General features: G+C 47.7%; 1 protein-coding gene across 2 annotated transcripts in view; it reads right to left on the reverse strand.

Moving 5' to 3' along the window:
• LOC134957687 (ATP-dependent RNA helicase A protein-like) overlaps positions 1–11,733 on the reverse strand; it is a 699,701-nt gene that overhangs the window by 442,988 nt on the left and 244,980 nt on the right. The window contains exons 26-27 of one of the 2 annotated variants that reach the window (XM_063939767.1): positions 8,393–8,508; positions 7,602–7,802 (exon numbers count right to left, since the gene is read on the reverse strand). The exons of the other annotated variant lie outside the window; for it this stretch is intronic. Of the exons in view, the coding sequence (XP_063795837.1) occupies positions 7,602–7,802; positions 8,393–8,508 (317 nt within the window). The remainder of the gene's footprint in view (positions 1–7,601; positions 7,803–8,392; positions 8,509–11,733) is intronic. 2 annotated transcript variants of the gene reach the window in all.

Below are 11,733 nucleotides of genomic sequence, written 5' to 3' on the forward strand. Positions count from 1 at the left end.
ATATAGAAATTAGTTCACAATTCCTCAGCTGTGGGAACCCCAGTGTCAGAAGGTCTGTAGGTAAAGGGGTTCTATTAAAATATCTTGGTTCAGAAATGAGGCTGATCTCGTATCCCCATTTTGAATCTCACTCCAGGACATCTACGTGCAGGGATGGACGTGGGCTGTCTAGCAGCTCTAGCATCGTACTGTGTGCGCGCACAAGAACCAGGGGTCGTGGTCATGACTAATGGGGGCATACCATGGGTCACGGGGACCTGGCTTAAAGATGCTCTTAAAGGTTCCATTTGATGGTGTTCCAGACCGCATTACTGAAATGGAACAAATCGCATTATCAATTGACCAAACTGTCTCCACGAAAACTTCACCCGCTTCTCTGGAGGCGAAGGGTCTACAACCTCAACAAGGGGCAATACGGACAACGAATGCCAGTTTTTGGGGCAGAAAGCAGTAGCCATTCATTGTCTGTTTCAGGGTGTCCAAGGACTGCCGGACCACAGTAATGAGATCTTCAACTCCCTGACCAGAGGTAGAATCCAAATCCTCACCATCAGAAAATAAGAATTTACTTACCGATAATTCTATTTCTCGTAGTCCGTAGTGGATGCTGGGAACTCCGTAAGGACCATGGGGAATAGCGGCTCCGCAGGAGACTGGGCACATCTAAAGAAAGCTTTAGGATCACCTGGTGTGCACTGGCTCCTCCCCCTATGACCCTCCTCCAAGCCTCAGTTAGGATACTGTGCCCGGACGAGCGTACACAATAAGGAAGGATTTTGAATCCCGGGTAAGACTCATACCAGCCACACCAATCACACTGTACAACTTGTGATCTGAACCCAGTTAACAGCATGATAATAGAGGAGCCTCTAGAAAAGATGGCTCACTACAACAATAACCCGAATTTTTTGGTAACAATAATTATGTACCAGTATTGCAGACAATCCGCACTTGGGATGGGCGCCCAGCATCCACTACGGACTACGAGAAATAGAATTATCGGTAAGTAAATTCTTATTTTCTCTGACGTCCTAGTGGATGCTGGGAACTCCGTAAGGACCATGGGGATTATACCAAAGCTCCCAAACGGGCGGGAGAGTGCGGATGACTCTGCAGCACCGAATGAGAGAACTCCAGGTCCTCCTCAGCCAAGATATCAAATTTGTAGAATTTTATAAACGTATTTGCTCCTGACCAAGTAACTGCTCGGCAAAGTTGTAAAGCCGAGACCCCTCGGGCAGCTGCCCAAGATGAGCCCACCTTCCTTGTGGAGTGGGCATTTTAAGATTTTTGGCTGTGGCAGGCCTGCCACAGAATGTGCAAGCTGAATTGTACTACAAATCCAACGAGCAATCGTCTGCTTAGAAGCAGGAGCACCCAGTTTGTTGGGTGCATACAGGATAAACAGCGAGTCAGATTTTCTGACTCCAGCCGTCCTGGAAACATGTATTTTCAGGGTCCTGACCACGTCAAGCAACTTGGAATCCTCCAAGTCCTTAGTAGCCGCAGGTACCACAATAGGTTGGTTCATGTGAAATGCAGAAACCACCTTAGGTAGAAAATTTGAGGACGAGTCCTCAATTCTGCCCTTTCAGAATGAAATATTAAGTAAGGGCTTTTATATGATAAAGCCGCCAATTCTGACACCCGCCTGGCTGAAACCAGGGCTAACTCGTCACTTCCATGTGAGATATTTTAAGTCCACAGTGGTGAGTGGTTCAAACCAATGTGACTTTAGGAAACTCAACACAACATTGAGATCCCCAAGGTGCCACTGGAGGCACAAAAGGAGACTGTATATGCAGTACCCCTTTTACAAATGTCTGAACTTCAGGCACTGAAGCCAGTTCTTTTTGGAAGAAAATCGACAGGGCCGAAATTTGAACCTTAATGGACCCTAATTTTAGGCCCATAGACAGTCCTGTTTGCAGGAAATGGAGGAAACGACCCAGTTGAAATTCCTCTGTAGGGGCCTTCTTGGCCTCACCCCACGCAACATATTTTCGCCAAATGCGGTGATAATGTTTTGCGGTTACGTCTTTCCTGGCCTTGACCAGGGTAGGGATCTTCAGGATCCGGCGTTCAACCGCCATGCCGTCAAACGCAGCCGCGGTAAGTCTTGGAACAGACAAGGCCCTTGCTGGAGCAGGTCCTTTCTTAGAGGTAGAGGCCACGGTTCGTCCGTGAGCATCTCTTGAAGTTCCGGATACCAAGTCCTTCTTGGCCAATCCGGAACCACGAGTATAGTTCTTACTCCTCTCCTTCTTATGATTCTCAGTACTTTTGGTATGAGGGGCAGAGGAGGGAACACATACACTGACTGGTACACCCACGGTGTTACCAGAGCGTCCACCGCTATTGCCTGAGGGTCCCTTGACCTGGCGCAATATCTGTCTAGTTTTTTGTTTAGACGGGACGCCATTATGTCCACCTTTTGTTTTTCCCAACGGTTTACAATCAGGTGGAAGACTTCTGGGTGAAGTCCCCACTCTCCCGGGTGAAGGTCGTGTCTGCTGAGGAAGTCTGCTTCCCAGTTGTCCACTCCCGGAATGAACACTGCTGACAGTGCTATCACATGATTTTCCGCCCAGCGAAAATCCTTGCAGCTTCTGCCATTGCCCTCCTGCTTCTCGTGCCGCCCTGTCTGTTTACGTGGGCGACTGACGTGATGTTGTCCGATTGGATCAATACCGCCTGACCCTGAAGCAGGGGTTTCGCTTGACTTAGGGCATTGTAAATGGCCCTTAGTTCCAGAATGTTTATATGAAGAGATGTCTCCAGGCTTGACCATAAGCCCTGGAAATTCCTTCCCTGTGTGACTGCTCCCCAGCCTCGCAGGCTGGCATCCGTGGCCACCAGGACCCAGTCCCGAATGCCGAATCTGCGGCCCTCTAGAAGATGAGCACTCTGCAACCACCACAGGAGGGATACCCTTGTCCCTGGTGACAGGGTTATCCGCTGAAGCATCTGAAGATGCGACCCGGACCATTTGTCCAGAAGGTTCCACTGTGCGTGGAATCTGCCGAATGGGATTGCTTCGTAGGAAGCCACCATTTTTACCCAGAACCCTTGTGCATTGATGCACTGAGACTTGGTTCGGTTTTAGGAGGTTCCTGACTAGCTCGGATAACTCCCTGGCTTTCTCCTCCGGGAGAAGCACCTTCTTTCTGGACTATGTCCAGAATCATCCCTAGGAACAGAAGACAAGTCGTCGGAACCAGCTGCGATTTTGGAATATTGAAAATCCAATCGTGCTGCCGCAACACTACCTGATATAGTGCTACACCGATCTCCAACTGTTCCCTGGATCTTACCCTTATCAGGGAATCGTCCAAGTAAAGGATAACTAAAATTCCCTTCCTTCGAAGGAATATCATCATTTCGGTCATTACTTCAGTAAAGACCCGGGGTGCCGTGGACCATCCCTACGGCAGCGTCCGAACTGATACAGTTCTGTACCATAACCTGAAATACCCTTGGTGAGAAGGGTAAATTTTGACATGAAGGTAAGCCTCCTTGATGTCCCGAGACATCATGTAGTCCCCTTCTTCCAGGTTTGCAATCACTGCTCTGAGTGACTCAATTTTGAATTTGAACCTCTGTATGCAAGTGTTCAAAGATTTTAGATTTTAGATTTTAAAATCGGTCTCACCGAGCCGTCTGGCTTCGGTACCACAATAGTGTGGAATAATACCCCGTTCCCTGTTGCAGGAGGGGTACCTTGATTATCACCTGCTGGGAATACAGCTTGTGAATGGCTTCCAAAACTGCCTCCCTGTCAGCGGGAGACGTCGGTAAAACAGACTTTTGGAAACGGCGAGGGGAATACGTCTCGAATTCCAATTTGTACCCCTGAAATATTATCTGAAGGATCCAGGGGTCTACTTGCGAGTGAGCCCACTGCGCACTGAAATTCATTGAGAACGGGACCCCACCGTGCCTGAATTTGTAAAGCCCTAGCGTCATACTGAGGGCTTGGCAGCGGCGGAAAAGGGTTTCTGTTCCTTGGAACTGGCTGATCTCTGCAGCCATTTTCCTCTCCCTCTGTCACGAGCAGAAAAGAGGAAACCTTTTGTCCGCTTGCCAACCAGGACTGCGCCTGATAATACGGCGTCTTATTTTGAGAGGCGACCTGGGGTACATCCCCTCTTTTAAGGCAATACTTCCAAATGCCGTTTGGAATCCGCATCACCTGACCACTTTACTGGAATAATTGGACAACGCACTTATACTTGATGCCAGTCGGCAAATATTCCGCTGTGCATCCTGCATATATAGAAATGCATTTTTTAATTGCTCTATAGGCAATAATATACTGTCCTTATCTAGGATATCATATTTCCAGTCAGGGAATCCGACCACGCCAACCCAGCACTGCACATCCAGGCTGAGGCGATTGCTGGTCGCAGTATAACACCAGTATGTGTGTAAATACATTTTAGGATACGCTCCTGCTTTCTATCAGCAGGATCCTTAAGGGCGGCCATCTCAGGAGAGGGTAGAGCCCTTGTTTTTACAAGCGTGTGAGCGCTTTATCCACCCTAGGGGGTGTTTCCCAACGCACCCTAACCTCTGGCGGGAAAAGGTATACTGCCAATAACTTTTTAGAAAATATCAATTGTTATCGGGGGGAAACCCACGCATCATCACACACCTCATTTTATTTCTCAGATTCAGGAAAACTACAGGAAGTTTTTCCTCACCAAACATAATACCCCTTTTTTTTTGGTGGTATTCATATTATCAGAAAAGTGTAAACTTTTCCATTGCCTCAATCATGCAATGTGTGGCCCTATTGGAAATCACGGTTGTCTCTTCACCGTCGACACAGGAGTCAGTACCCCTGTCGGCGTCTGTATCTGAGGTAACGGGCGCTTTAGGGCCCCTGTATGAGACGTCTGGACATGCACAAGCTGAGTAGCCGGCTGTCTCATGTCAACCACTGTCTTTTATACAAAGCTGACACTGTCACGCAATTTCAACAGTACATCCACTCAGGTGTCGACCCCCTAGGGGGTGACAACACAATTTCAGACACTCTACTCCGTCTCCTCATCATTTTTCTCCTCATACATGTCGACACCAACGTACCGACACACAGCACACACACAGGGAATGCTCTGATAGAGGACAGGACCCCACTAGCCCTTTGGGGAGACAGAGGGAGAGTTTTCCAGCACACACCAGAGCGCTATATATATACAGGGATAACCTTATATAAGTGTTTTTCCCTTTATAGCTGCTGTATTGTTATATACTGCGCCTAATTTGTGCCCCCCTCTCTTTTTTAACCCCTTTCTGTAGTGTAGTGACTGCAGGGGAGAGCCAGGGAGCTTCCCTCCAACTGAGCTGTGAGGGAAAATGGCGCCAGTGTGCTGAGGAGATAGGCTCCGCCCCTTTCTCGGCGTCCTTATCATCCTTTTTCTGTATGTTTTGGCAGGGGTTAAATGCATCCATATAGCCCAGGAGTTATATGTGATGCATTTATTTTAGCCATATAAGGTTTTTTTATCGATTTATTGCGTCTCAGGGCGCTGCCCCCCCCAGCGCCCTGCACCCTCAGTGACCGGAGTGTGAAGTGTGCTGAGAGCAATGGCGCACAGCTGCGGTGCTGTGCGCTACCTTATCTGAAGACAGGATCGTCTTCTGCCGCCGATTTTTCCGGACCTCTTCGCTCTTCTGGCTCTGTAAGGGGGACGGCGGCGCGGCTCCGGTGACCCATCCAGGCTGAACCTGTGATCGTCCCTCTGGAGCTAATGTCCAGTAGCCTAAGAAGCCCAATCCACTCTGCACGCAGGTGAGTTCGCTTCTTCTCCCCTTAGTCCCTCGATGCAGTGAGCCTGTTGCCAGCAGGTCTCACTGAAAATAATAAACCTAAACTAAAACTTTCACAAAGAGCTCAGGAGAGCCCCTAGTGTGCACCCTTCTCGTCGGGCACAGAAATCTAACTGAGGCTTGGAGGAGGGTCATAGGGGGAGGAGCCTGTGCACACCAGGTGATCCTAAAGCTTTCTTTAGATGTGCCCAGTCTCCTGCGGAGCCGCTATTCCCCATGGTCCTTACGGAGTTCCCAGCATCCACTAGGACGTCAGAGAAAGAATAAATTCATCCTAAATTTTGCCCTCCACCTCCTCTGAGTCCGCAACCACCAACAGACACTTGGAAGGAGGAAGAGGCTTGCGGGATCCTCAAAGAACGATTATAAATATGAGGAAACATTCTCAAACACAGAACCAGTTCGCTCCATGGTACAGTGCCTCCAGGAGTACAGGAATACAGACCCTGTAAAGAAGACACAGCCCTGGTAGAGGTCCAAACCTGTTCCTCTCTCTTAAGCGCTAGAAGCTTCCCAAAATCGGAAACCCAGCAGCCCAGAGCCTGAGCCCGTGGTGGCTCCACCATGGCAGATGCAGTGCCACCCACTGCCTCAGTGTCAAAAGGCCCGCTTGACCATCTGCGCACAACGCACGAGTCCAACTGATCACACGGCAACTTAATACATTGGGCACACAAAAGAAGAACGCCATAGATGCGCCCCTAGACTTAACAGCCTTTGCCTTGTCCGCCATAAACCTGCGAGAGACTGCAATCTGTAAAGACAGGAGGTGAAAACAACCCCTGATGCACAGTTACAAATGTAAAGGGGCACAAAAATCAGATACAGGGTCACTGATGCACTGCAAATAACATTCATATGGAAAAAAAGCAAATCGGTAACAAAACAGGTAACTAAGTCTTCCTGAAGGCTAGCCCAGACTGCCACTGAGGAGAGGAGCTGCGGTATGCTTCCAGACAGTGATGCTGAAGAAGCATGGTGGATATCAGCCCTATAATGGCAGCTGGCAGTGTCCTACTTAGCTCCCAGGACCTCATCACAGGCATAAAGGCTAGAAGGGGGGAAATCATCCACTTCAAGCCCCACCCTCCTGCACTGTGCTTCTACTCTCTGCACTTCAGTGTAGAACACCCCCGAGTGGGGATACACTAGTACCGCCAGCTCTATGACATTCTATAAAAGGATGTAGGTGCGCACCAGTCCAGGCGGCCTCTGAGGAGACCAGAGTGCCACCGGGGGGAACAACCGGCCAGTCATCTCCTCCCTTGCTGTAGCTGCATAACGGTAAGCCTACCCTGGGCTCCCTGCAGCTGCTGAACTCTAGCTGAACGCTGCTAGCATCAGCTGCAGCTGACAAACTAAAGTAAAAAGAAAATATAAGTTACATAAAAGCAAAAAATAAAACGGGGCTGACACAGAAATCCCCCCACAATGTGCCCACTCCCACTTAAAACGCACTGGCCTGCTGGGGATTGAAGAGGGGAGAAGCATAGATTATTAAAATTACAGTTCTAGTTTAAGTGCCAGCTCCTGTTGTCCCCGATGCAACACCATGGTTCCAGTGTCCCCCAGCCTGGATTTAGAGAAATAATAAACCAGTGTTTTATGTATACTTCATTCACCTCAGCACTTTTTGTTTAGAAACTCAATGACTTGAATTACATTTGGTGTGTATTTGATATACATACTTCAGTACCTCTATCTTGAGAATTAGCATTATGACAAAATATCTTCTTTAAGTTTGCCCAAGGAGAATATTCTCTTACCCTGTATTTTCCATTATAAGATTTATTCCAGCTGTGGATGGTTTGGATATCAGACGAATCATGTTCAGCATCTTCTCATTCATTGGACCCACTTTAGTTATAATCTCTGGTTTTTTAGTAACTTCTACGACTAATGCTTCCATTGCAGTTCTCAGAGCAGTAATGCACGCAGCATCCTCATGAGGCATCAGCAATTGAATCCTGCAGAACAGATCAGTTGTGGGAATGCATTCAGTGTGTAGTGTAGTGAATGGAATGCAGTCAAAGATAAAATTGTAGGTCGTTGATCCCTATGGACACTGCAATAACTATTCTCAGAACACTTTTTTTCCCTTTATCATCTGATAAACCAAGCTTTGTAATGAAACAGTGGCAGTAATTATATATATTCCCCCGTGCCGTTATTATGTCCCAACAAACACATGATAAAATTAAGTGGTAGTCCCAATACATATAGTTAATATAGCCAAGATTTTTTTTGTTCATGATTCAAATGGCTGATATTACACTTTATTAAAGATGCTGGAGTGTGTAAGTATACATATATAAATACATCTAATATACACAAACACATACAAATACATAAACACACATATTAAAGTCAGTATGTTACGGCATTGCACAGATGTGACGATACTCAAGTCACAAATCTGAAGGATGCATCACACCTGCTGATGGATCTCTCAGCGTTAGTGTACGACATACAGAGAGATTACTGCTAAAGCCAGGGCAGCAGCTTGCATAATATCCTGAAATCTATACCAAACAGACAGTACATAATGTACACGTACCAATCATCCAAAAGTATTATTTTTCCATCTGACATGACTTTCTTGGAGGCAAAGAGGAGCAGCTGCAAAGGACTCACCATGGTCATACCTTTAGCAGTGATTGCCCAGGTACGGATCTGAAAATTAAGAAGCATATAGAATAAAAAAAAAAAAAACTAAAAAAAAACAAAAAAACGTTAAGAACAAGACAATGCTATTTTACTTAATTACACTGGTCACACCAGGAAAACTAATTTCCACATTTCTCAGTTTTAAAAACATCACACATAATATAATTTCCTTAAACATCTGTCCAGCAGTTGTGCACTTAATTGAGCGGAGACACCAACAATAGAGCTTTCAGTAGCTGTGAGGGACATGAGGAAAGAGGCCATACCCCCATCACTGGGAGGAGTGACAGCAGAATAGAGGTCTGTACCCTCCTGCCAAAACCGCGCAGTCTACTTTCCCACTGTGGTGGTCGTGGGGTTGCAGGAGGGGAAGGGGGCGCTGACAGGTGGTTACTATATTTAGTACATACTTTCTTCTTGAGGAGATGGGGTGACAGATGAGATAGGTCACCACTGCAGCAAGTCTTTTTGGTACGGAGAGCCTGATTCAGCATGGATCGTAGATGTGCACCCTTACACTAACATGCGGGGGGGAGGGGGGGGCGCCCAGCACAGGGCAAGTCCGCCCCACATGCCGGGTCTCTCTACGAGCAGTCCAGTCTCAACAATTTTTGGCACAATGACAGAAACAGTAGTTTGGACAAGAAATCGGGTAGATCAAACGCAAAACACCAATTTGCCTAAACCACTGTTTTTGTCCAATTTACAGGTTGGGAGCAAAACACTGATTGTCAGTTGTTCCCATACATTATCAGATTTTCTTGCCAGCTAGTTGGAAGTATGGACAGATGATCTTAAGGTCATCTTTACATGTAACTTCGTTATTAACAAAGCTAGGGAAATTGTATAACTACTGATAGGAAAACTCACATAATGATGCAATTTAAAAAATGTGACACTGCACGCAGATGTGTTAGTATCCAGCAATACATAGGTAGAACCACTAAAAATAGGATTTTAATTACCTGTCGGTAAATCCTTTTCTCGTAGTCCATATGGGATACTGGGGACACTTAATACGATGAGGAATAGAAGGGGTCCAAAGGAGCCGGTGCACTTAAAAATTCTTCCACAGGGTGTGCTGGCTCCTCCCTTCTATGTCCTCCCCTACAGCTCAGTCTAGGAAAACTGTGCCCAAAGAAGATGGACATACTTGGGAGTAGGATACATGACAAACAATGAGCGGTGAGATTAACAAACCAGCACACAACACAACAATGAGCTACAAAAGCTAGCAAAACACAACAGTAACAGCTGTTGAAACAACCTCACACAAGAACAAAACCTTGCAGTAAAGTCGAAGCACAGAGGTGGGTGCCCAGTATCCCTTATGGACTACGAGAAAAGGATTTACCGGTAGGTAATTAAAATCCTATTTTCTCTATCATCCATAAGTGATACTGGGGACACTTAATACGATGGGGACGTCCCAAAGCTCCCAAGAACGGGTGGGAACATGCGGAGACGCCTGCAACACCGTATGTCCAACTGGACATCCTCTGTAGCCAGGGTATCAAACCTGTAAACTTGACAAACGTGTTTGTCACTGACCAGGTAGCGGCCTGACACAGTTGTAGGGCCGACACTCCCCGGGCAGCTGCACAGGAGGAACCCACAGACTTTGTGGAGTTGGCCGTGATAGACAGAGGAATAGGCAAGGCCGCCAAAGCGTAGGCCTGTTGAACAGTAAGCCTAATCCAAGGGGCAATGGACTGCTTTGAATCAGGACGACCCTTATTGAGAGCATCATACAGCACATAGAGGGAATCCAATTCTCTGACAGCAGTAGTCCTCTTAACATAAATTCTCAGGGCTCACACCACATCCAATGACTCAGGAATTGAGGAAGAGGCTGAAGCCGCCGGAACCACAATAGGCTGATTCAAGTGGAATGCAGATACCACCTTAGGCAGAAACTGTTGTCGAGTCCGGAGTTCCGCCCTGTCCACATGAAAGACCAAATAGGGACTTTTACAGGACAAAGCCCCAAGTTTGGAGACACGCCGAGCGGAAGCCAAGGCTAGGAGCAGAACAGTCATCCACTTAAGGTATTTGCCCTCCACCGACATCAGAGGTTCAACACAAGAGGACTGTAGAAAGGACAAAACCACGTTTAGATCCCAAGGTGCCATGGACAGCACAAAAGGAGGTTGGATGTGCAGGACTTCAGTCAAAGCAGTCAGTTTCTTCTGAAAGAAAATGGACAAGGCGAGAACTGAACCTTTATGGAGCCCAACCTTAGGCCCATATCCACACCAGCCTGTACGAAATGCAGAAAGCGCCCCAGGTTGAAACCTGCAGGAGGATATTCTCGGCCCTCACTCCAGGAGACGTATCGTTTCCAGATATGGTGGTAGTGTTTCGACATAACCGGTTTTCTGGCTTGGATCATGGTGGTAATGACGTTTCCCGGGATGCCCTTCTCAGCTAGAATGTTCCGCTCAACCGCCATGCCGTCAAACAAAGCCGCCGTAAGTCCTGGTAGACGAACGTTCCTAGTTGAAGATGATCTTCCCTTAGCGGTAAGGCCCAGGGGTCTTCTATGGCCATCTCCAGAAGAACCACGTGCCAAACCCTTAGAGGCCAGTCTGGGGTGATGAGAAGCGCCTGAGCTCCACTCTTGATTCGCTTTAGAACCTTGGGGAGCAACGGAATCGGAGGAAACAGGTACACCAGCTGGTAATCCCATGGAGTCGTCAGCGCATCCACTGCCAATGCCAGAGAGTCCCTCGTTCTGTAACAATAGTACTAAAGCTTGTTGTTGAGCCGAGAGGCCATCAGATTGATCTGTGGGCAGGCCCACAGATCTGTGATCAGTTGAAACACCTGAGGGTGAAGACTCCACTCTCCTGTGTGGAGGTCGTGACGGCTGAGGAAGTCTGCTTCCCAGTTGTCGACTCCTGGAATGAATATGGCCGACACCACCTTTGTATTCTGTTCGGCCCAGAGGAGAATCTCGGATACCTCCCTCATGCAGGCCCTGCTCTTTGTTCCACCTTGCTGATTGACGTAAGCCACAGCCGTGGCGTTGTCCAACTGCACCTGAATGGCCAGGCCTTGAAGCAGTTGAGCTGCCTTTAGCAGAGCATTGTAGATCGCTCTGAGTTCCAGTATGTTAATAGGGAGGCGGCTATCGAGGAGTGACCACCGGCCCTGGAACTGTTGTCCCTGGGTTACCGCTCCCCAGCCCTGAAGTCTGGTATCTGTGGTCAAGAGAATCCAATCCTAGAT

Source organism: Pseudophryne corroboree, chromosome 9, assembly GCF_028390025.1.
Source record: "Pseudophryne corroboree isolate aPseCor3 chromosome 9, aPseCor3.hap2, whole genome shotgun sequence".
NCBI classification, from domain to species: domain Eukaryota; kingdom Metazoa; phylum Chordata; class Amphibia; order Anura; family Myobatrachidae; genus Pseudophryne; species Pseudophryne corroboree.